The sequence below is a fragment of the Oryzias melastigma genome, linkage group LG2, assembly GCF_002922805.2.
Source record: "Oryzias melastigma strain HK-1 linkage group LG2, ASM292280v2, whole genome shotgun sequence".
Classification (NCBI taxonomy): domain Eukaryota; kingdom Metazoa; phylum Chordata; class Actinopteri; order Beloniformes; family Adrianichthyidae; genus Oryzias; species Oryzias melastigma.
In genome coordinates, this window is record NC_050513.1 from 10,489,027 (window position 1) to 10,516,185 (window position 27,159).

Consider the following 27,159-nt stretch of genomic DNA (forward strand, 5'->3'; position numbering starts at 1 on the left):
GGCTAATTTAGCTTTTTTTGTCTGTTTCGAAGCTAGGCTAATATTAACATGCTAGCTGTTTTGGCTAATTTAGCCTTTTTTGGCTGTTTCGAAGCTAGGCTAATATTAACATGCTAGCTGTTTTGGCTAATTTAGCCTTTTTTGGCTGTTTCGAAGCTAGGCTAATATTAACATGCTAGCTATTTTGGCTAATTTAGCTTTTTTTGGCTGTTTCGAAGCTAGGCTAATATTAAAATGCTAGCTATTTTGTCTAATTTAGGCTTTTTTTAGTGTTTTGGAATATTTTGAAGTTTAGCTTTCTTTTCAGCTACATGCTAGCTCTTTCAGCTAACCTACAATTTTCATTCATTCATTCATTCATCTTCCAGACCGCTTCTTCCCTTTCGGGGTCGCGGGGGTGCCGGAGCCTATCCCAACCGCTGATGGGCGAAGGCGGGGTACACCCTGGACAGGTCGCCAGTCTGTCGCAGGGCACCTACAATTTTTTTTTTTTTTTTTTTTAGGCTAATTTGACATTTAGCTAATATTTTAGCTGGCTATCAACTTCAGCATTTTCAGCTATCAATTTTCAGCATCTTCATCTATCAGTACTAGCATCTTCAATCATTTTACAACATTCACACTAGCATTATCACAGGTAATTCTATATATCTAGTTCATAATTATGGTAAAAGTAACAGTTTTAAAGTTTTAAAAATGTAGTTTTAGAGTGTTTAATAAATGTTTATCCTGTTCGGCCCGCGATCTTAGGTGTGTTTTGGATTTTGGCACCTTGTGCGATTGAGTTTGACACTCCTGCGTTTGGCGAATTCCATTTGCATAATTTCATAGACAATGGAAACGTAGTTTGTTTTTATTCTTAAAAATACAGTGTTGGCTCACTAAAAGACTTTTTATGTGTTATCAATGCGGATGTAGCCGCTTACTCTGTCTCTACTTGTGTCTACTTTTACTTAGTTAACATATTTTTGCCTTAAATGACTTAAATTTAAATCAATTCTAAATAAATAAATAATTGTATTCTACTACAAAATAGATTTTTTTTTCATAATTCTACAAGTTTGTTCTCATAAAGTTTTGCCTCGACTACGTTGGCCCAATACAAAACAGTTTTTTTCTAAACGGAATATTTCACCGTGTTTGCAACTTTTTTGGTAGCATCTTTTCACAAAATTAGGGAGTCGGTCGTGGGAATAATTGTCCCAATAAATCCATATTTAAGGTAGAATTCCAGTTTTTATCTGTTAAATACCATTTTTGTTTGTACTTAAAAGTTGATGGCTCTTCTGTCTCCTCTCTGGCTCCTTTACAGAAAAACTTTCCTAAGACTTCAGAGGCTTTTTCCTCTTATCAACTTTGCCAGCTTGTACATTTCAATTTAGCGGTTTTCAATTACGTGGTTTTGGCCGGAAAAGCCTCTTGACATGCATCAAGAGTGAAGCACAGATGGATCTGGTGGAGAGAATCAGATCATTTTTCAAAATAAAACGTCCATTGGAATCAGATAGTGACTAAACCAGAAGTAAAGTCCTGTATTTCAGGGGTTCAGACCACAGTAGTATCCTCTTTGACTTTTTTTTCACAGAAGTGTATTTTAGCGACAGGCATTAATGTAAAATTTACAGAAATTTTTTTGAACTCTCTGCTGAAAATTTAAATCCTTGCTTTTATTCACTCAATTATTCTATTATTATACCAGGTTTGAGGAAATACTCAACCTTGATTTTCCATTTTCAGGCGACTTTTCAGGGCAAACTGAAAGAAAATAGTCCTAATGGATTCATGGAAATGAAACACCTCGATGCTTAATCATTGATTCAATGTGAATGAACTGAGGCTGTGGAGAAACTGAGAGGGATCACCTATGCACCACAGAGGAGTGATTCCTGGAGCTGAAAGGTGAATGTGCCAGACCGTGAGAGAATGTAATTAAAATAACCTCAGGATGAAAGGAGCCGAGGAGAGAAGGGAGGACGGCTGATAGTCAGGTTTGAGAGACGGACTGTAGCAGGGATCAAGGACGACTCGGTAGAGACAAAAGATATACACTTAAAAACTGAGAAAACATGAAAATAAAGTCGTGAAATTGTAATTTTGGGAGAATGAAGTATTAGCATAATGAATGAATTTGTAATATTATGAGAATAAAGTCGTAACGTAATGAAAAAAAATGATTATCTTATAAGAATTAAGTTGTAACATAATAAGAAGTCGTAATTTTCCAAGAATAAAATTGTAAAATATTGAAAAATTGTTATCTTATAACATTAAAGTTGTAACATAATGAGAAAACTCATAATATTATGAAAATAAAGTCGTAATATTATGTGAATAAAGTCGTAATTTATGAGAATATTGCCGTACTATGATGAGAATATTGTCGTAACACGAGAAAAGTCGTTATTTTATAAGATTAAAGTTGTAACATAAAAAGAAGTCACAATTTCTTTGGAGAAAAAGTCGTAATTTAATGATAAAAATCAAAATATTATGAGAATGAAGTCGTGATATAGAGAGAAAAGTTGTAATTTTTTGAGAATAAATTTGTAACCTAATGAGAAAAGTCATAATTATGAGCATAAAGTCATAACATGAGAACAGTCATAATCTTATGAGAAAAAAGTCGCAACATTATAAAAAAATTATAACATAATAAAAGTTGTAGCATAATAAGAAGTCGTGATCTTAGAAGAATAACGTCGTAATGTGAGAATTTAAACATAATGAGAAAAGTCGTAATCTTCCGAAAATAAAGTAGTAAAATATTGAAAAAAATTGTTATCTTTGAAGATTAAAGCTGTAACATAGTGAGAAAAGTCATAATATTATGAGATTAAAGTCATAACAAGATGGGAAAAGTCGTAATTATGAGAATAGTCGTAACATGAGAAAAGTCCTTATTTTATAATATTAAAGTCGTTGCATAATGAGAAGTCGCAATTTTTTTTCAGTGAAAGTCTTAACATAATGAGACAATTCAAAATATTATGAGAATAAAGTTGTGATATAAGGAGAATTTTATGAGAATTAAGATTTTTTTTTCAAAACTGTTGATGAATAAAAACAAAAAAATAAAAATTTTTATTCATTAAATTCGGCGCTAGATGTTCATTTCAGGCTACAAAGATCAAATTTGACTTTTTTGGCTTTACAATGTTTTTCAGCATGAAAATGTAATATTTTGGATTCATATTCAAACCTGTGACTTCAGCTTATGTGGACTAGTTGAAACATAATAAGAAACTAAGGTTTTGAATGATCCTTCTTTAAAGTTCCTGCTTAGAATGAAATGTCAGTTTCATGGTGATTTATCTCAGAGATTTATTTTATTTATTCTAGAAATCCCTCAAACTAAATAAATTTGCACTATTGATTATAAAGCAAACATGTTTTTCTGTTGTCGGGGTAAAAGTTTGGGATTCTCACGGTGAGTTCTGGTAATTTCTTTAAATAAACTTTTATTTTGGAAAATGTTTGTGAAAGAATAAACCTGAGGAGTATGTGTATGCTGTGTGTGGTGTCAGATGTTAAGTCGTCTTGAATTGCCTTTTTTGTGTTAATAACACCATTTTTATTGGATTGGGTCTTTAAATTATTTGTGGATCCACTTTCAGGATCTTTAGCTTTCCCTGCAGACTCTCCTCTGCATGTGAGTTGATGACGCAGAGCGAGGCTCTCGTGTGCGAGAACATCAAAGAGCCGCCGTCACGTCGCGTCCTGGCACATTCGGCGCGCGCCACACTGCGCCGTCATCCGGCCCCACCATCTGTGTTGACCAGGTAGCCTGGTAATCCAGGTAGGCTGCCCTCCATCAGCGAGGAAATGAAGCCGTGCGGAAAATGCTTTAATCAATAAGCTCCACGTTTCCTCTGGAGCTCCCGGCTTGACCTTGACTCCAGCGCAGAAACGCCGCGCTGCACAGAAGGCTTATCGGGTCGTTATTTATAGGATTTCCACCTGTTTGGCTCCTGAGTCTTGTTTGCGGAGATGATTGACATCCACCGTCTTGTTCTGCAAAAGTTTCCCATCTCTCCCTCCGAGGTAGCTCAGCGGTTTCTCCTCCGTCCAGCATCCCCTAAGGACCAGAACAAACTGCACCCGATCGTCCGTCCATGACAGCATGTTTTTGCTGAGTCATGCCTTTCCTTCTGGTTCACAACTTTTCACCCCGAGAACTTTTCCTCAAAGAAGTCTGCGCTGGTTGTGCCTATTAGGATGCCGGACTGTTGGGCTGTGCGTCCTGATAAATATTCAGGTCATAGAAGCTCCGGCTAAAGTTGTTTTAATGCCTTTCAAAGGTGTGTTCTCTCATTACATTGCAGCATGTGAACCAGCTCTGCCGCGCGCTTATTAGATTTAGCCGGACAGAGAACATTGTGCTAATTAATGCTGCTGGCAACTCCGTGTGTGTTTGTGAGTCAGTGTCTGGATGCATGGACCTCATTAGTGTTTGTGTGGACGGCTGTCTGTGTGTGTGCCAGTGTGGGGCTGTGGAATGGAAATGGACTCCTGTGTGCGTTCGGCTTTGACCCTTCTCTAAGGCAGGATATGCAGGCGGGCAGGAGGAAATCTGCAGCAGCAGCAGCTCGGATCTGCTTGATGTGTTCACTTACAAGTGTCTCTTCCCGCAGAGAACCTTTGTGTTATTGTTCAGGGGGAGAAGACGTGTATAGAAGCTGTTTTCTGGAGATAACAAAGTATTAGGCAAAATAAATGCTTAATTACAAGTTTAAATCTAGTACATTTAAAGGGAAAAAATTTGTAACTGTTTAAACTACGAGAATAAAGTTGTGACTTAAAAAGTCATGAGCTAAATTTATGGCTTTTTTTCTTGTAAATGTACTTGTTTTAGGTCTTAAATCTATTGCTTTAAATATCATAAAGTTGAAAGGTTATAAGTTTGAGAAAAAAAGCAGTAAATTTGTGAGAAGAAATTCACAAACTTGTGAGGTTTAAAGTCATGAATTTAAAAGATAAAAACGTATACATTAACAAAATTGAAAAATTTTTTTTTAGGAGATTTAAAGTAACAACTATCAGATTTAAAGTTGTAAATTTACCAGATGTAAAGTACTACATTTACAAGATTTGAAGTTGTAAATTTAAGAGATTTAAAGTAATAACTTCAGGAGATAACTTTACAAGTTAACTTTGCAAGATTTAAAGTCATAAATTTGCGAGATTTAAAGTTACAACTTTACAAGATTTATAATTGTAACTTTACGAAATTTATAGTCGTAACTTTACAAGATTTAAAGTCATAACTTTACAAGATTTAAAGTCATAACTTTACAAGATTTAAAGTCATAACTTTACAAGATTAAAAATCGAAACTTCACAAGATATATAGTAGTAACTTTACAAGATTTAAAGTCATAAATTTACGAGATTTAAAGATATAACTTTACAAGATTCAGTCGTAATTTTACGAGATTTATAGTCTTTACAAGATTTAAAGTCTTAAATTTACAAGGTAAAAAGTTGTAATCTATGACATTTAAAATCCAAATTTAAGAGATTTAAAGTAAAAAGTTTACGAGATTTAAAGTTCTACATTTACGAGATTTAAAGTCCTACGTTTAAAAGACAAAAACTTGTACATTTACAAGATTTATTTTCGTAAATTTATGAAAAAAAAATTGTCATTTTATGCATTTTAAAGTCCTATATTTATTACTTCTTATTGCATAGATTTATTAAAAAAATCAACAAGAAGATATTCGTAAGTTTACAAGATTTAGTCATTTGTTTTTGAGAAAAAATCTTGTCAACTTAATTGTTTTAAAGTTGTAAATTTATTACTTTAAATCTTATAAACCAATGATAAAAATTCTTACATTTGAGGAAAAAAAAGTACATTTACCAGAAGAAAGTCTAAAATGTACAAGATGTAAAGTCATAGATATACAGGAAAAAAAACATCTATATTTACAAGTTTAAGTTGTAAATTTACGACTTTAATCTAATTTTTTGGGTTGCTCTAATACTCCATCATAATAATCTGATTCTGAAGGAAGTTTTATTTTGAAAAACTACTGTTTCCTCTTCACCACATCCGACCCAAAAAATGCTTAATTAAGCATTTTTTTTTATCAATATCAATACCTTCAATATCATATTTTATCTAAATTTTAATTCAGTTTTGACCAAAATATAGTAACTAAACTAAAAAGTGCTTCTGTTTAGTTTAGTAAAATTATGCTACATGCCACAGTACTGGAAGGGAAAGGACGTAAAAGTGGGGAAAATGATCTTTTTTATTTTTCAGTGAATGACTCCCTTAGATTTATTGCCCATTTTTAGAATAATTTACAAACTTGATTCTAGTAATTAACAGCTAATAGGAAAGGAATATTTGAATAACCAGCAGGATGTGGGCCCTCTAGGCTGGGCTTTAAAAATGTCACTAATTCAGAGTAAATTTTATTTCTCAAAGCTTAAATTTCTAGCACACCAGCCTGAGTAAAGTAAGCTTTCGCAAAGCTTTTTATACATGTCTTGAATGAGAAGAATATATAGCAGTTTGTATTTGACAAATTAATCTATAGTGAATATTTGATCAAATGTTTCTTTTTCTTTAAATTAAAAAACCTGGTCAATAAAATGTTAATGTGTCCTCTATAAATTGTGTTCATATGACTGGAAATTGGTCTTGTTACTCATAGGAATTGCATTTTTTTCTAGAGCAAGATGTTTTAGGCTCTTGGTGGGTAAACTAGACATTTTTCATTGAACTAGTTTTTTCCGCCTGGTTTATTTTTACCATTGCTGTGGCTGCACAGGTGTGTGAGATAAGCGATTTTTGGGACGAGCAAGACTTTGTCTCTTTTGGATCTGAATTGTCTCAAATAGTGAAAACGGTCATAAAAAGGTCACCATCTATACCCAAAAACTCAACTTAGTTAATTGTTTGACATCCAGTTTACAAAATGAAACTAGCGTTAGCTAATAAGTTGGCTAATCTGCTAATTGATTTATGAATAAAACCTGTATTCTGAATCTGCTACTGATGTATAGCACTTTCAACGTTACACTGCAGATTAGTCTTTTTGAGTTCAGTTACTTGAGGTAAAATATCACGTTCACCATCTTTCTACACTTACTACGCACTTTATTGGATACACCTTGCTAGATCCGGGTTGGACCCCCTTTTGCCTTCAGAACAACTTTAATCCTTGAATATCATCAAGATACTGGAAGAGAGTTTGATCCGTATTAACATGATAGCATCACGAAGTCGCTGCAGATTTGTCGGCTGCTCATCCAAAATCACATCACATCCCAGAGGTGCTCTACTGGGATCTGGTGACTGTGAAAGCCGTTTGAGGACAGTGAACTCCGTCCTGAATATGTGGTCTTAAAGGAATGAACGTGGTCAGCAATGGGAGTGTGTACTGGCAAGAGCCTGGCAACAAGATGCATATCCCGATACGTGACTCAGGATACAATACATATCCTGATGCGTATCTCGCAAAACGATGCATCTCCCGATACTTGTCTTGCATTACGATACATATCCCAATACGTGTCTCACATTACGATATATAACCCGATACCTGTCTCACATTACGATACATCCCCAGATAGATTTCACGCGATACAATGCATATCTCAAAATGTGTCTCGTAATACGATTTATATCCCCATACGTGTCTCAGGATACAATAAATATTCCCAATATGTGTCTCACGATACGATTCATATCCCGATACATGTCTAGTGATGCAGTACATATCCTGATACATGTCTCACGATATGATTCATATCCCGATACGTGTCTTGCAGTACAATACATATCCTGATACGTCTCACAATACGATATGTATCCTGATACGTGTCTCACGATACGTATCCCGATACATGTTTCGCAATACATATCCCGTTACGTGTATCAGGATACAAGACACATCCCAATATGTGTCTCGCGATAGAATACATGTCCCGATACATGTCTCACGATGCGATTCATGTCCCGATACATGTCTCACGATACGATGCATATCCCGATACATGTCTCACGATATGATTCATATCCCGATACGTGTCTCGTGATACAATACATATCCCGATACATGTCTCACGATACGATGCATATCCCGATACATGTCTCACGATATGATTCATATCCCGATATGTGTCTCATGATACAATACATATCCCGATACGTGTCTTGCAGTACAATACATATCCTGATACGTCTCACGATACGATATGTATCCCGATACGTGTCTCACGATACGTATCCCGATACATGTTTCGCAATACATATCCCGTTACGTGTCTCGTGATACAATACATATCCTGATACATGTCTCACGATACGATATGTATCCCGAAACATGTTTCGCGATACATATCCCGTTGCATGTATCGGGATACAAAACATATCCCGATACATCTCTCGTGATACTATACATATCCCAATACATGTCTTGCAGTACGATACATATCCCGATACGTGTTTCAGGATATAATGCATATTCCAATATGTGTCTCACTATACGATACATATGAGGACATGTCCCAAGACTGTACCAGTAAAATTGTTCACTTTTCTGAGAGTATGACTTAGAAAAAAAACTCGACCTGAATATTAATTTGTTGAGGGTTTAGGTGGAAAACAGAAGTAAAACGGTGAAGGACACTCGTACATAATTAATTAAATATCATCTTGTCAAGATTTTCAATCGATACCAGTATTATCAAATGAAATATTGCAATTCATTGCAGAATTGATTTTTCCTTGCACTCCCTAGTCAACGACAATGCCCGGGTAGGCTGTGGGATTGGAACCATACTCGATTGGGGCTAGTAAATTTGCCAAGAAAATATTCTCCAAATCTTTATACCTCCACTAACAGCCTGAACCGTTGATACAAGTTCTGACCCTACCATCTGAATGTCGCAGCAAAAATGGATACTCATCAGACCAGGCCACGTTTTTCCAGTTTTGGTGAACCTGCAGGAATTGTTGTCTCTGTTTCCTGTTCTTAGGAGATAGTGTGATGTAAACTGGTCGCCACTGGACTCTTGAGCATTGGAGCTGCATCCCTTGGCATGACAAATCGTGCTTCTTTATCTCGTGATCTGATGGATGAGTCTGGGATTAGCTCTCATAGCTGCTAAGGGGGGAACGTCCTGGAATATTGGTTGGTTTCATTTGGATTTAAAGGATTAGAAGGATGTCCTGAAACTAGAAGCTTGAGGGTTCTAATCAAAGAATTGAAATGAACAATCTAAGGTTGACTGTATCTCTTCTTTCCCTCAAGTAATAGGTCAAATTCAAGCCCCTAAGGACCAATAGGTGGCAGTTTCTCATAATACCATTTCAGATTTTCCTATCAACTCTTACGTTAAGACGTCAAACTTTACACCTCAAAAAAAGCTCCAAAGAGTTAGTTAGTTGGTCTTTTTTTGGTTACATTTAGTATTCACGATAACTGGGGGAGGATACAATTGTTTTTTAGGAAAATGTGCTCAAATTTGGCCATTAAGAAGTTTTCTTAATACCAGGAGATGCATTAACCAGTTGGTGAACTCATCTTGTGGAGTTGCTTAGTTTGCCAGTGTGGTGTACATATGATTTTTACTTTTAATCGCTTTACACTTGAGTTTTTGTCATGTTTATACAAAGTCTTGATGCCTTCAACTGTAGTAAAGCCCTCACCCACTTCTTCATTTGTGGTCCCTGGGTTTAAACCAGAGGACTTTTAAACAAAACCCCCTTCTCCCTGATGCTGCGTCTTTGTGAGACGATTTGAGTGTTAAAACAACCTTGGGGCGGATCTGATTTGCATCTGTGGATCAGCATGTCCATGCAAATGTGTGGGCTTTGGAAAACCATGAGATTCTGCAGCGGGGCAGACAGTGAATGATGGTTTAAGGGGTCCTCGCACACTTTAACGCACACAATCCACCTTTTGGAGGGGCGTGGAGGGATGACACTCGCCGGTTCTTGCTTAAAACGGGTCATTTCTGATGACTCGATGCATGAAAATGGCTTTTTTGGATTTTAAGGATTCTTGCTTTCTTGCGACAGATGTCACTGATTATTTGCTCGTCTTTCTAAAAGTCTCACTTGTTTCCATGGAAACGCACGTTTTCATTTAAATTTGCAAATGAATCGAGGATTATCGGGAGTCTTTTGGGCACTTTTTTTTTTTAAAGGGTGACACAAAAAGCGATCATTTTCAAACTCCTATTGCTGTTCAATCCATTTTATTATTTTTTTATCCTAGGGAGCTTTCTCGCAAAAGTTCCCATCCTCCGACTCCGAGAGCTCCACAACGTTCTGGTGACGCTCGGCTCCAACTTTCGAGTTCCTTTTCCTCCAGTTGTCATTAAAATTAGAAGAGCTATAACAGGACCTACTTCCCGCCCACCCTCCACTGAAAAATAATGGCTCGATCCACTTGTGATGACACTGATGTACGGTTGGCGGCAGCCAGCGGCCCGATCCGGCGGACTCTCAGCCCTCCGCCTTATTAATCACAGGCGGGCTTGGACCTGCACATGTGGCTGTTTTCGCATGCTTACATAGCACTATTGTCACTGTCACCGAGCGCCGCGTTTGTGCAGCAGTATGACCCCCCTCCCCTGAAGAAACGAAGCGCTGTGGGCTGCCAGCCTGCTGGGTGAGCTATAAATAGCGGCGTGGTGACAGCAGGACTTAGTCTAATATGAGAGGAAGAATCTTCCAGAGATATCCGTGTTTATTATTTTAAACTTGACACACATTTTCCTGTAGCGGTAGCTCCGCCACATCCCAGGGTTCGGTTTTAATAAGGCAAAGCAGATGCTATCGTGATCCGTCAATAGGAAGTGGCAGGAAACGGTTGCACCCCCAGATCTGGTTTAGTGAGTCGTTTGGTCCCTTTTATTGCGTCTTAAACTTGAAAATTATAATTATTTTGAATTTTTATGTTGGATTTGTGAGTTTTTTTCCCCATTTTTTATCTAAGTGTGAGACTTTTGTTCCTCACATTTGACCCATCCCCCGAGGGAGCCGCGCCCCGGAAGCGTTTGGTGGTTCAACCCCCGATCATTGCTGAGCTGCTTTTAGTATAGAATGACTCACCCTGAATTTGAACTAGCAACCTTCCAATCTCAAGGGAGACGCTCTACCACGAGGACACTCACACTTCACATGTGCAGAATTTGGGTATCAAGTTGTCGAACTGCAAACATCAGTGGTCCATTTAGACCAAATGTGGCCGGCACGGCGGAGGCGTCAAGTTTTAATGTCAAGTCAATGTAAAGATCTGCGGCAGGGCAGTGCGATTTTGCCGGCGAACTTGACGCGTGACATTTTCAGCGACTAGAACAAAGAGTAAAAACAAACATTCAAGATGGCGGATTTTGGTCACGATCTTCCATGCATTTTCTCAAACTGTCCCAGTTACTGTTGGGCGAAGACGAGATACACCGATGACAGATTCCAGCAGCAGAGTTGATAACTGTCGTCCCCGCTCCAGCTGCGCTGATGGCGATCGCTGCTCCCCAGGCATCCAGCAGATCTAGCTACTGCTCAGGCTGCACTGCCCAGCTCCCCCCAGGATCTGCCGCAAGTGCCGTTGTACCACGCAGGACCGCTCTAGTTTCATGGACTTATGTTTATTTCTTTTTTTAAATAAGACACTAAGAAAAAGATTAATACTCAAACTGGACCACAGACAGAAGTAACGTTTAAACGGCGCTCAGGTGAAGCTCTCGCTGCACGAGTGAAGTTCACAGCACCTGGAGAAACTCTGAAAGATCTGGTGAAAACAAACACAGCGATGAGCTCGCTGGCGCCTCTGTAGAGTTCTCCAAAACATATAAACCCAAGCAACTCGCTCAACATAATCCATGATGTGGCAACGAATGAATTCCACAATTCCGTCAAGGCGTTGAGCAGCTGTCAAAAGAGAGGCTGCAGATGGGAATTTGACGCGCCGGCCGTGTTCAGTGTGAGTGCAGCATTATTAATGTCACTCGCTGTGCTTCCGTCAAATACGAACTCACGCAAATTGGATTTGCGATAATTTAGCGTAACGGAAAAGCGTTTGTTAAAAAAAACAAAACTTGCATTTATGGAAAAAAAAAAGTTTTTGCGCTTGGCAGAGATGGCTTTGGAGGCATATTGGAATTCACATATTTGGCTAAACTGCAATGGAAATACTTTTTAAAAAATTTAATGAGTTGCATGCAGTGCTGGGAGTAACTGCACTACTAACAATGTTAGATCAGTAAAGGATACACCGCGAGCGCTCACTTTTATCCCCCAGAGCGTTTCACAGCAAGACTGCCTTCTGTGTGAAGCACAGTATGATTGTGGGGGAAGGGTAGTCCCATTTGAGATCGTGATTGGCGAGGGAGTCAAGTGGGCAGGAATAATTCTGGACAGCAGAAGTTTTGGTGGAAGAGGTAGGACTTTCAGGAGCGAAACATCAACACAATTTTAGTTGGTTTGAAACAAAATGGACAAATGTTTAGGTCAAATTCACGTTGTATCCCAGTAGAACAGGGGTGTCGAACTCAATCGCACAAGGGGCCAAAATCGAAAACACACCTTTGGTCGCGGGCCGAACAGGATAAACATTTGTTTAACACTCTAAAACTACATTTTTAAAACTTTAAAACCGTAAGTTTTTAACATAATTATGAACTAGATATGTAGCATTACCTGCGACAATGCTACGAATGCTGTAAGGTGAATTTGGGCGCTGAAGATGATAGCTAAAATCACTGAAGCTAATAGCTTAAAACGCTGAAGCTGATAGCCAGCTGAAATATTAGCTAAATGCCAAATTAGCCTTAAAAACTTAAAAAAAAAATAAAAATAAAAAATTTAAAAGCCTGGGTTAGCCAAAACAGCTAGCATTTAGCAGGACCAAAAAGCTAAACTTTAAAATAGCCTAAAAAACTGAGAGAAACCTAAATTAGCCAAAACAGCTAGTGTGTAATTATTAGCCTGACTCCAAAACAGCCTAAAAAAACATTTGAAAAGCCTAAAGTAGCCAAAACAGATAGCGTGTAAATATTAGCCTTACGTCAAAATAGCCTAAAAACTGAGAAAAGCCTAATTTAGCCAAAACAGCTAGCATGCAGCTGAAATATTGGCTAAACTCCAAAGCAGCCTAAAAAAATCTTAGTAAATACCAAAACAGTCCAAAAAGCTAGCAGAATGCAAATTTTAAAACTTTAAAACTGTAACTTTTTAGAATAATTATGAATAATAAAAAGGCAGGAATATTATTCCAGAATAAATCAACTTAAACCTTAAATTACTTTTAGTCTCCGTAAAAAAATATATTTGTCAAAATTATACAAGTTAGAAATGAGCACAAGATAACATCATATAACAATAAAATATAATTATCTGTGAAGTACTGTTCTGTTGCTACTTTTGTGCAATTTTAGTTTTTCTCCTTATGTGAAGGTAATATTATGTATTTTGTTCTTATTGCAGTTTTGTAGTCTGATAATTCTGAATGACAATGTTAAAGTTTCATGTTAAGCTGGTTTAGTTTTTGTCTGTTTATGCATTCGCCAGATGATATAATTTTTCGATTTCCACTTTGACAGTTATAGGGGATCTGTCAAATTTAATGGTTCCTATGTGAAATAATTATGTGCAAAGGAAGTTTAAAGCAGAAGGATAAAGACAGATTTTCTAGAGGGTAAAAATCAAACCCACTACAATGGTGAAAGTATAGTCGGACACTAAAGCGGTCTGTGGTCTGAAAAAGGCTTCTCTAATGCACAATGATTTCAGATGGGAGATCTCTAGGCTCCAGAGGCTTTGTGGACCTTTTGACTTTTTCACCCCGACTTCCCTCTTTCTTGAGGCTCTTCTGCTCCAAGAAAGCCTCCAATTGCTCTTTTAAACCAGTATCCCTCCCCGACTAGCTCTGAAATCATCCACTAAAAAAAGCAGGATTTTGTGGGTATTGAGGAGGACCAGGGGTGTTTGGTGTGACTTCTTAAATAGAAAAACCTTTCTAACTGGCTGCATGTTTCCTTTGTGACAGGCTCCAACTTCCTGTGCAATACTCACATCATCCCGGTGAAGAACGAGGAGGGCGTGGTCATGATGTTCATCCTCAACTTCGACTACATCCTGGAGGAGGGCAGCAGCGACTCTCTGGAGAGACTCAACCACGCCTCGCCCTCCAAGGCTGACCTGCGTGAGTCGTTTTAGTCCATCAGTTGGCTCTAATCTATCATGTCTGATCAAGATTTATTTATATTTAACCACAGATAAATGTATAATACAAAGCAGGCTGTATTTCAGCTTTATTACTAAAACTTTCAGGATTCCTAATGTGTGTAGCCCCGCCCATTTTTCACTGCTTTTTTTTCTTTTTTTGTATCCCCAAAACTATCTTTTTTTAAGTTAACCGATTGACAAAGAACCTTAAAACGCTTCATAATCTGTTGGAATTATGTGAATTAGGACTTTTGCAGAGTGAGCCCACCCCCACTTCCCGTCACCCGTTTGCTTAAACAGTTTAACACCCTCAACCTAACATCACCGGTGCAGCAAAAATGGCAAAAAATAATGGAGCTATCCAGCCGTACAGTTTTGAGGGAGAGAGATTGTGGCCCACCGACTATATTTTCCCCAAATTTCTAAATTGTATTTATTCATTTGTTCCTGATTTACAACAATCAGAATTAAGAAAAACTCAGAAATGCAATTTTAATCTCATTTATCTTTACATCTATCAGAAAGAGGCTTCAAATACATGATAAAAACACAAAAATACAGTTTTTTGGAAGTGGCTTAATATAAATTCTGCTTGACAAACACATTTTATTTCTTTAAAGATAGTAATAATTATAGGAAAATGTCATAAAAGAGAGTTTAGAAATATTCTCTAGGGTCTTCATTTATTTATTTTTATACTCTGCAGCCAACAATTTCTACTAAAGTTTACATGAATGAGCTTTTAGCTGTAACTTTCTTTACTTAGTTCACTTACAAACTGTAAAAATATTTGAAAAACATTCATAATTCCCAAGTGGCTAATTATCTCGGCTAGTTTACCAGTTTCCTGCTGATAGTTCACGACAGTTGTAGAGCTTCATCTAAAGTCTTCATTAGTTTTTAAATGTGACTGCAGATCATATGAATCCACAACACAAAAATGTGCAAATCAAAACCATAAAAAAATGTCTGCATTCTATGTTGCCATGTATTGAATAAAAATTCATCTTGAATTCACTTTATCTCAGGGTAGCAGTATTTACCTTCTATTTAGCCAGAATTGAATCCAAAAAGTAGATTTTTTTGTTTTTTTAATTTGCCTCATTGTAGACTTGTTCTTCCCTGCTGCAGTCACTTTGTGTGTGTATTTTTATTTTTTTACTATCTACAAACCCATGAATGCACCACATTTTCTTTCAGACACACCTGCTGGCACAAAGTCAGCCGCAAACCGAGAAAACAATCATGACACCATTAGGCAATTAGGAAAGACAGCGGCAGGGATCTGAACCGCCTCATTTTATTGTTTGTCTAACCAAAAACAGCTTTTTCTAATGCATGTAAAACCCTGCTGGAGTGAAATTCTGTGGTTTTGATCAACAGCCTGTGTAGTTCAAAAGAGGAAAAAAAAACTTTTACTTACTTCTGAAGGCTGCTTCAAAAACAAAAGAAAAAGAAACACGAAGGTTAATGTCTTAGTGCCTTTTTACACAGGAACTTTCTTTTTTTTACTTCAGTGTAAATCAGTCCAGTCCTTAGCTACCGTATTTTCCGCACTATAAGGTGAACTGTCAATGAATGGTATATATTTGATAGTTTAAGCGAGGGTCAAAAATAAGTCCATCAGTCACTTTAACTGCATTCACAGTAACTTTGTTTGTTTGTAACAAGCTACACGTTAAGTCATGTTAGCGTCATAATAATACCAGAAGCTCCCAACCTTGTTTGCAACATGTAAAAAAACTGATGCAGCTAAAAAAACACATTACTGCGACTATGCTAACTTTCTAAACCCTGTTAGAAACGCATAAAAAAAAGATTCAGCAACGCTAGACGTTAGCCACGTTTGCAGTGTTAGCCGTGTTAGCATAGTAGGGCTGCCACAATTAGTCGACGACTAATCGACTATTAAAATAGTCGATAACTAATTTAATAGTCGATTAGTCGTTACTTTATATTATATAGATTCGAGTTGTAGTTATAATAGCATTATGCTAGCTTTTTTGGACTATTTTGGCATTTATTAAGGTTTTTAAGGCTATTTTGGAGTTTAGCTAATATTTTAGCGACATGCTAGCTATTTTGGCTAATTTAGTGTTTTTTCCGATTTTTATGCTAATTTAGAGTTTAGCTAATATTTAAGCTACATGCTAGCTATTTTGGCTAATTTAGGATTTTTTTCAGTTTTTTAAGCTTATTTAGAGTTTAGCTAATATTTTAGCGACATGCTAGCTATTTTGACTAATTTAGGATTTTTTCAGTTTTTTTAGGCTAATTTAGAGTTTAGCTAATATTTCAGCTAAATGCTAGCTATTTTGGCTAATTTAGGATTTTTTTTCAGATTTTTAGGCTAATTTAGAGTTTAGCTAATATTTCAGCTAAATGCTAGCTATTTTGGCTAATTTAGGATTTTTTTCAGTTTTTTTAGGCTAATTTAGAGTTTAGCTAATATTTCAGCTGGATGCTAGCTGTTTTGGCTAACTTGGGCTTTTTTCAGTTTTTTTAGGCTAATTTTGCATAACTATTATTTAGCTTGCCATCAGCTATTACCTTCAGGGATTTCAGCCATCAATATCAGCATCTCCAGCTATCAGCACTAACATCTTTAGCAGCCAAATTCAGCTTATAGCATTCACACTAGCATTATCACCTGTAATGCTATATATCTAGTTTTTAGTTAGTTTAAAGCTACTGATGGTAAAGATGTGTGTTTTACATCCAGTTTGTGCATGACCCGATTAGTCGACTAATCGGAAAAAATAATCAGTGATTAGTCGACTATTAAAATAATCGTTTGTGGCAGCACTATAGCGTAGTCAAAATACCTATAACTCCCATGTAAATTAACTGATACAGCTAAATAAAACATTACTGTGACCATGCTAACTCTTCAAACCTTGTTAGAAAAACGCAATAAAAAAAACAGTCAGACCCTGCTTCACATTAGCCAAGTTTGCAGTGTTAGCGTAGTCAAAATACCTGTAACTCCAAACCTTGTTTGCAACGTGTAAGAAACAAAACTGATACCGCTAAAAAAACACATTACTGTGACTATGCTAACTTCATAAACCTTGTTGGAAAAAGTAAAAAAAAATAAAAAAAAAATAGCACAGTCCGGCATGCTACACATTAGCCACGTTGGCTAATCATAATAACAAGAAACCAAATATTTTGACGCAGCACTGTGTACTTCTCAAAATCGCTTTGACTTTAGAAACAATAACCAGAATTAATCCATTGGCCCAGATTATCAGGCTCATGTTTAAAAAATAAAAATAAAAATTAAGGTGCCTTATAATGTTAAAATATGCTAAAAGATACCTTTTTTTTTCTTATTCCTAACTTGTTTTTTTTTGGTTCATTTTTAAAAATCTGCAGTTACGTTTAACACATTTGGACTATATTTTGATGTCATAAACATTTGAGATCTAACTTGCAGTCAGATGGGGGCGTGGCCTTTTGATTGACAGGTTATTGTTAGACTGGTTTGACTTAAGGGGCAAAAATTTGACTCGTTGGCTTGCTATTTTGGTCCATTCCTCCATGCAGATCTTCTCAAGATTTGTGATGTGTTGGGTCTGTTACTGGGTAACACAAACTCTCAACTCTACAGATTCACTATTGGATCCAGGTCTAAAGACTGGCTGGACTGCTCCAGAACCCTAAAAGAATTTTTATGTAGACAATCCTTCGCTGCCCGGACAATGTTTGGGGTCATTCTCTATGCTCTTACTGATGGAAGGAGATATTTTTTTTCCCAGAATGTCACCATAAATTGCCATTTTCATCCTTTCCTCAATCCAGATCAGTCCTACTGTTCCCTATGTAGAAAAAAAAAGCAGTTCCAAAGCATGATGTTTCCACCTCCATGCTTCAAAGTGAGCATGGTGTTCTTGGGATGCACCATTTTGGTCTTATCAGATCACTTGACATTCTCCCAATGTTCCTCTGGATCATCCAGATGGTCTTTGAAGAACTCTAGATGGGTCTGGGCTGGCCTAACAAGGAGGACCTTTGAAGCCCTGCAGGACTTTTTGCCATGATAGTTTTTGGTTTAACAACCTTTGATGGTTCCAGCTCTCTTCAGGTCATCGACCAGTTCCTCTATGTAGTTCTGTGCTGTTTCCTTTCACTCCACCAGGTGAAATCTTGCGTGGAGGGAAATCGTCAGGGATTTTGTATTTCTTGTTGATTTTCTAATAATTGATCCAACAATTAATCTCAGGTTCATCTCAGTCTTATTCAGGTTTACAGTGTTGTCCCTGGTGTCCTTCGATAGCTCTTTGGTCACGATTGGGAGGTTGCAGACTGACTGTTTAAGGGTGTGGACGGGTATCTTTCAAAGCAGCACCTGGTGGTGACTCTTCACTGTGCCAAAGCTCTACCTTGGATCTGTTTGCAGTTTCAGAATTTAACTTTACCGTGAATGTCCTGCAGCTCTCACGTGTGTCTGCACCCGTGACCACAGCTGCAGGAATTTCCTGCTCGGCCAGCACGCTAACACCAGCAGACACCGATGTGTTTTCTGGTCTTATTGTAAAGGTCTGACCCAATTATAGCTCAGTGCCTGCCAGGACAGCCTGATGAACTACCAGAATAGAGCTTGACGGTGTGAAAGTGTACAATGTCGTTCCTCAGAGGTGCACTTGAACACAATCTTGGTGCCCCCTCCCTCTTTGAAGACACCAGCTCTCTCCATTTGCCGCCTGTGACATATAGAGCAGAGGCACGGAGGACAAGAGGTCACCTTTAGATGCCTGTAATTGGACGAGAGCTCTATCAACAGCACTGTCTCATGGGATGTGTTGTGAAGACCAGGGGTGGGTGTTGAATATACTGTACAGGGAGCTGTGTGTGTGTGTACGATATGATGAAGGAAAGTCTAAACTTTGAGTTGGTCAAGGACAAAAGCTCCTATTTTTCTATTTTAAGGAAGTTAACAGAGCACCAGCATTCCCCTGTGAAGCATTCAAGTGTTCATCACGATTCCTGTGAATCTGAGTCTTGAAATGTTTACAAGGTTAGGTCCCAACGCAGTCTTCACGTCTTCCTCAGCCTACGGCCAACTCCTGTCATGACATGGTTTAAGCACAAAGTTTCTGCCTTTTATCCAGGCCTCCCTCCAGTGATTCTTGAAAGTATTGCACCATGATCCTCCCAGATGGACAGAAGCCGCTAATTATGAAAGATGCCATATATTTTATCAGGGCATCACAGATGAGCAAGGGGCTGCAGATGTGCTTCAGTTCACTGAAACTTGTGGTTATTCTTAGTAACGGCTTCATGTGACGCCAGTGAAGAGATAATCCACCTCTGGTGTTTTCTGCTCTGTCAAAGGAGAGCAAGGAAAGTGGTTCAACCATTTCTGTTTTCACGTTTTCTAGGTTCTTAAACAAAATTGAAAAACAGCGAAAGGTCATTGAAAGAAGACGACGCTGACAAGTTTACCAGAACCAACTCAAACCAGTAAAATCAAACTTTGTACCATTATTCATCACTTGAATACAGTGTTTTCTGCACTAGAGGGTGCACCGGATTATAATTTACTTTTAAACTGATGTCATAAATATTGTGTAGTGAACTATGAGGTGCATTAAGGGACACAAAAGAGTCAGACTGTATGAACTGCATTCACAGTAACTCTAGAATGTGTTTGGAACCTGCGACACGTTAGCCGTTAGCATATTCACGACACCTGTAACTCCCAATATGTAAAAACAGTCTGATACATCTAAAACTAATGTTACTGTGACTATGCTAACTAGGGCTGCCACAATTAGTCGACTAATCGACGACTAATAGACTATTAAAATAGTCAACAACTAATTCAAGAGACGATTAGTCTACTTTATATTATATGGAGTCAGAGTGCAGTGAAGTCTAAAGTTATAATGCCATTATTCTATCTATTTTGGCTAATTTAGTATTTTTTCCGTTTTTTAGGCTATTTTGGAGTTTAGCTAATATTTCAGTTGCATGCTAGCTATTTTGGCTAATTCAGGATTTTTTTCAGTTTTTTGACTAATTTGGCTTTTAGCTAATATTTCCATTGCATGCTAGCCTATTTGGCTAAATTCGTATTTTTTAATTTCTTTTGGCTAATTTGAAGTTTAGCTAATATTTCAGCTACATGCTAGCTATTTTGGCTCATTTAGTATTTTTTGAGTTTTTTAGGCTAATTTGGAGTTTAGCTAATATTTCAGCTGCATGCTAGCCTATTTGGCTAATTTCGTATTTTTTCAGTTTTTTTTAGGCTAATTTGAAGTATAGCTAATATATCAGCTCCATGCTAGCTATTTTGGCTAATTTAGTATTTTTTGAGTTTAGCTAATATTTCAGCTGCATGCTAGCATTTTGGCTCATTTAGGATTTTTTTAGGCTATTTTGGAGTTTAGCTAATATTTCCGCTACATGCTAGCTATTTTGGCTAATTTAGAGTCTTTCAGTTTTTACGCTAATTTTGAGTTTAGTTAATATTTAAGCTACATGCTAGCTATTTTGGCTAATTTAGTATTTTTTCAGTTTTTTAGGCTAATTTGGAGTTTAGTTAATATTTCAGCTACATGCTAGCTATTTTGGCTAATTTAGTATTTTTTCAGTTTTTTAGGCTTATTTAGAGTTTAGCTAATATTTAAGCTACATGCTAGCTATTTTGTCTAATTTGGGTTTTTTGTTGTTTTTTAGGCAATTTTGAAGTTTTTAAACATAATCAGACACCGCTATACTTTAGCTGCATTAGCTTATTCACAATAACACCCAACTTTGTTTGCAACTCAAAAAAGAAAAAAAAAGACTGATATTTTGAAAAAGACCTGTGGATCTCTCAAAACTGCTTCTAATCCAACCAGATTTGATCCATATATAAGGCACTCAAGATTGTCATTACAATAAATAAATAAAAGGCTTTTAGGTGCAATGTATTTGCGTAAAATATGGAAATTTGTATTTAAATGACATTCTGGGGTGCACCATTGGCTCCAGGACCGTCCAGATTTTCTGGACCTTTTTAAGTTTTGGAGGAAAACGAAGCCCTTTGCACGGCAGAAGATGGACATTTTTATTTAGTTTTCCTTCATTTAAGACTGCAGCTTCCCAGCGTTTCATCGTTTAATCCCGCCGACAGTTGAAAAACGACACCGGAGCAAAATAATGAACGTTTTCACAAACTCAGGGCTCCGGCTTTAATGAAGGTGCCTGGAGGATAATCGTTCTCCCTACATCACACATCTGTTAATTAGCTCATGATTCAGACCCACGGTTGCGGTGTTCGTAGAGAAATGTGAATGGAGCTGTCGTACTTCTTTTTTATTTATTTTTTTTCCCTATTTCGTGCTCTCCTAGTCTCGGTTCTGAACCGGCCTCTCTCTGGGTTTTGCATCTGTCTTCCACCCTTCAGTTTTTTTGTTTTTTTCCCCTGCAGAAACTCTTCAGCAGTCCCGGTCGTCGTGGACACACAGTGGCCCTTGTTGCTATGCTACCACCAATATTTGCATTGAATAATAATCGGGCTCTCCTTTTTTCCCCTGTTGGGGACCGAAGCGTCCTTCTGTAATGTGAGCATGAATCAGCTTTGAGGGAAAGGGTATAAATCTTCATTTGTAGAAACTTTTTTTTGGTTGTTTTTGCTGATGTTAAATGAAGATTAAACCACTTTGGTGGTTGATGTGTTCGGTCCAGCAGCAGTTTACCTTCAGGAGTGTTTACCTGTGCTCCCAGTCCATCTATTACTCACCCGCTCTCAAGGAAAACTAATAACGCCGCCGTTCCCAGACTCTGTCTCTTGTTGATTTATTCACCAGGAAATGATGGGCCTGAGTTAACAGCCTCTAATTTAAATTCTCGTATTATTCTTCATGATTAGACCGACGCCACCACTGCCTAAAATAAAGGTCTGTGCAAGTCAGATAACAGTTTATCCTTTAAAACAATTCATATCTTTAATGCATTATGATGCTCTGTTGTAATTCAAGTGAATTCTCGTGTGTGATTGGTCAATGGAAAGTCAAAGCTACAGTTTGCATGTCCTGAATGTATTTATTTAATATTTATTTGAACGGGGACAGTATACATTACTGAACATATCCATAAATGTGGTAGTTGGTTTCAACTGTACTTCCTGGGTAAGGTTTGCAACATCTAAAACATAAAATCAACAATAAAAATTACAAGTAATAGCTGAAAAAATTGTACTAGCTAATAAATGGGGAAAAAATAATAATACATTAATCGCAATAATTTTTTTTTTGTAACACTATTAACTGACCATTTATCTATGAATATTCCCAAAATTAAATGGCACAAGCAAACTGTACATTTAGAACGTTTATTTTTAAATTAATTCTGTCACTCAATTAAAACAATAATTTAGATTAATCGGGTTAATTGGGTTTGCGATTAATCACAATTAATCGCAACTTTTTAATAGGTACAATTTATGACAATATTTAACTTTTGAACAAAAACAGGCCAGAGAGAAAATGTTTTCTTCATTTTATTGTCTGAAATGTTTAAATGTATCCAGTGTTAACCCAGAAGTGTAGATTGTGTGAACAAGCAGAACTCTAAAGACTTTGTTTGCAGTATTTCTCCAAGAAAACAAAGATGGCGACACACAAACATAAAAAACTAAACAAAAAAACTAAACAAAAAACAAAATAAGTTCCGGTCACATAGCCCAAATGCTTTATATCACTGTGTAGACTACTTACAATAATGAAACATGCTGCAGTCGAGGCTCAACAACAACACGCTGGACCACAGATTAAATAGTTACTTTTTATGAAAAAGCTATTTAAACAAAAAAAAATGGCAAGAATAAATTACTAAAAACCAATTGAATATTTTTTTTCTTTCACAGTAATACAAAAAAAATCTGTATGAGTAAGAGTTATAGACATCAGAGGAAGCCTGCCCTCATTTGCCATCATCCCATCATTCCAAGAAATCGTTCACACAGTTCTTAGAAAGTGCTCGGGGCCACATGTTGGTTTTGTGAACAAAAATCTGTGGCCATACTTTGGACATGCTCTCTAGCTTATAGCTCCTCACAATTCCAAGCTTATATTATCGGTGGTACAGAAATGGTGAGCAGTAATGGAGCTATCTAACCGTACAGTTTTGATCCAGATATACCAGTTTAGATTAGAACCAAGATGTACATGGATCTATTAGAATTAGAATGGAGCAGAGCAAGGAGCTAGTGGTCTTAAAACTGTAGCATCACTTCTTCAACTACTCCTGATTCATACCATTAAAGAAATACTCAAGAACCCAATTTTAAGTTTAATTTTCTTTATAAACAAGAGAAAGTGCGTGAACCCTTTGGGAGTACCTCAATTTCTGTACGAAATCGACGCATGTGTTTTTTTTTTTTATGTTAACATAGAAAAGCACTGCCTGACTAAAATAATCCCACCAAAATATGTTTTTATTGAACACAATCGCATAAGACCAAGTACTTCCAAAGCTGTATATGTCCTCTACCATCAGAAAAATGCTGGAAGAACTTGTTAAAAACACCAAAAACAGGATTTTCTTTGGAGTGGCTCTTCAAACGGCCACTTTTACTACATAATTTTCATTAGACATGGCCTCAAATGTATTTGATTTGTTTCTATGACATCAGATCTTGCTTTTCTTTGCAACATAACACAATTTTACAAGACTTCATTGCAGTATTGGCATCAATTGGAATGTATACTTATTTACAATAAAGAAAAAAAGACAAAAGAATGTATCTCTTTTTGTCTTCCTTTAGTTTGTTAAATTAAACATAAATGCTTCACGTTGTTCCATCAGCGGTTAGCCAGACTACATTTTAAGACCCATTTCTTTTTTTTGTCTCTGTAAGTCGCCTAAGTAACAATCAGGAATGGGGATAGATTCCTGCTGGGCGTCAAATTTGAAATTAATTTTCCAATTTGCCACCTATTGTGTCTGAACAAATCCAGCCTGTAATCGACACGGTGCGGTTTGATCTGAAGAAGAGGAAAAGGAGTTTGCCTCTGTGTGTCTTTAGTGTTTAAAAATAATAAAGACCATTTTACTGATTAGTGTTTTTATCCTTGAAAAATTGTTTTAAATTTGGCGTTAATTCACTCAATAATTGAGGCAGGTGTCTTAAACTCTTTAAATAAGAGTAATGGACATTTAGTCTCATATTAGAAGCTGTTTTTTGGCTTTTTTATTGCATAGTTTTCTAAAAACACAAGTATAATGCCATTTCTGTTAGAATTCTCAGTTTTTCTCCTTGAGTGTCACTCATTAAAATCTGCTCCATATTATCACCACATTTTAACAGAAGTCATCCTGTGTGAATAATTGAAGGAAAGTGAAACGCTGCCCAAGGCGGCAGAGACATTTGTTTTGATCTGACGGGTCGCTGTATTGGCAGCCTTTCCACCGCCATCAGCCGCTTTAACAGATATCAGAAGCCGTGCTGAAGTTCTTCAGGAAGTTTTGTTACTACGGCGTAAAAAGACAGCAGAAGGTCAAAGACGGCGATTGGACGACTCTGTCTCATTAAAAAGCGGCTTTGGCTCCGTTTTATGCAGTCGGGGCGTTCTGAGTTTTAATCAAGAAAGCTATAAACTATTTTGGGATGTATCTGGAGATCCTTTGAGGCTCATCCGTGCCAGGAAAGGTTATTCTTACCTAAAGTAAATGTGAGGATATAGGCTCCACTCCAATGAAAATTGTGTTTTTAATCATAACGGAGGATATATAGAAAAGATTTTAAGATTAAAATAGTATTTCACTAACGCTTTCTTTTACATTGCGGTACTTACTGGGTTTTCATATGGTATCTGTACCTACAAGGTACTTGCTTTGTATCTACAAAGCACCTACTGGGTATTTACATGGTACTTACTAGGGGTGTGTATTGGCAAGAGTATGGCCACACAATAGATATCCACATGTCTCCAAGATATGATACATATCGCGATGTATATTGCAATACTGTACCAGAAGAATTTTTCTCCTTTTTTTAAGAGTATGACTGTGTGTGCAGTGCTGCCAACTAGTGGTCGGGGGTTTAAATGGAAAACTAAAGTCAGACGCTGAAGGACGCTCATAATTAAATATATCGTTTTGTCAGTATTTTAAATCAATACAAGTATTGCTGGACAAAATATCGTGATATATCGCCAAATCAATCTTCCCCAAACAGCCCTAGTACTTATGTAGGTATTTATGTGGCACTTATGTTGTTCCTTTGTGCTACTTACAAAGGTTAAGTACCATAAAACAAAGGTTTTACGAAGTACTTACTTGGTGTGTTAATGTCTCTCTTGGTGGTTGGTATTTATCTGATACTTTTGAGTTTTTTAGTAAGTGCATAAGTAAGAAGAGAGTAGGTAAGTACCATGAAACATACATGAACTTGCCACATGAATTCAAGGCACTCAGAAGTTACTTTCTGTGTACCTACTCTCTTCTTAGTACGTAACACAAGGAACCACAAAAGTAGGACCTAAATACTAACTCAAACAGTACGGTACCAACTCAGTAGGTACTATGTAAGTAGCTCAGAGGAACAACGAGAGTGCCACGTAAATACGCAAGTACCAAACAAATTCCCAGTTGGTACATCGTAGATGCAATGTAAGTACCTCATAGTTACCGCATTAATCTTCAGTGAAGTGCTGTACTGTGAAAGGAAGTGTTACCAGTATTTCTTTATTTAAATCATGAATCAGGAGTTATGACAAAAAATGTTGTTTGACATAGAAAATATTTCTAAAGCTGGGCTCCCTGCACCAAGCTCTCGGCAACGGGGAGAGGGGCGGGGTTGCTCTGCACCAACGATCCCACCCACCACTCAGAGGTGAATTCCTAATGAGCTACTGCCACTCTGCAGAAACTAAGTCCTAGAACACGTCACACTTTTAGATTTCGACTAATAACTCGAGTCAAAATTATAGGAACGCGTTACCAATAGATGATTTGAATGGGTCTGTAAGGGTACCTTTGACTACACATCACTGCTAGGGTCTTTTTCCTGATAGTCGGCACAATTTTTCTATGATGTACCTCATACTGAGGAAGCACTTTAATACAGATATTCATTGACACACTTAGTTGTGCCAGATTAAAAAAACAAACAAACTAGGGTTCAAAAACTGATAATGCAGTACTAATAAAACAGACTCACAGTCACTTATTTGTTTTTGGAGCCGTTTTTTAAATCAACACTGGCTAAAAAAAATCAGGGATACAGATTTGAAAAAGCTAAAACAATATTTGCAGAAAATTTCCGTCACCCCTTAAATTTTTATCTGCTGGTACCTTTATGATTATACGATGCAGCCAACAATTTTTGCAAACAATCAAGACATTTTTTAGAATATTAGTCACATCTGTAACATTTTCTAGATTTTTTTTTAAACAATTACTTTATAAGGGGATTCTCTAATGAAAATTGAATCCAGAGAATTATGTTTAGGAAAGTAAAAGAACAATATACTTGAATATTTATGTTATAATGGAAATATTGAACATTCAATTATTTTCAAAGTACGATTTTTTTTTTTTCTTTTGTACAAATGATTTGCTCAGAGGCTTAGTCGAGTTGTTGCATGCTCCCAATTTCTGACGGGCAGAAATTGGCAAAGCCCCAGCATGATAAACATAATACTGTCGCTTTAATTTTGAAGGGTCATAAAGGGTGTTGTCTCTTTCTTCTCTGTGAGTTGACTTAATAAACAATTTTCCAAAATTCAAACTTGGCATTAGTGTTTTAGGTGATTGTGCTCTGGGACTCTTTAGGAGTTACTTCTGGGTGGGATGTGGCTCACAGGCCAATTATTTGAAATGTATTGCACACTCTAGAGCAAAACAGTAAAACATGGCGGTCATCCCATTTGTAGTCTAAGTCTTTCTAGCTCTCATAGTTATGTGAACTGGCAAAAGTTGTCTACTTAGTCTACGGTCACATACCCCAAAAGGCTATCGCGTGGCAACTTAAA

At 37.0% G+C, this 27,159-nt stretch overlaps 1 protein-coding gene across 6 annotated transcripts in view; it reads left to right on the plus strand.

Annotated features, from left to right (window-relative positions):
• The window catches only part of kcnh7 (potassium channel, voltage gated eag related subfamily H, member 7), a 102,804-nt gene that overhangs the window by 25,166 nt on the left and 50,479 nt on the right, over nt 1-27,159 (plus strand). For all 6 annotated transcript variants that reach the window (XR_004949276.1, XM_036215745.1, XM_024294344.2 and 3 more), the window contains exon 3: nt 14,013-14,168. Coding sequence is in view for 5 of the 6 variants with exons in the window: in XM_036215745.1 (XP_036071638.1) it covers nt 14,013-14,168 (156 nt within the window). In the remaining variant the exon portion in view is untranslated. The remainder of the gene's footprint in view (nt 1-14,012; nt 14,169-27,159) is intronic.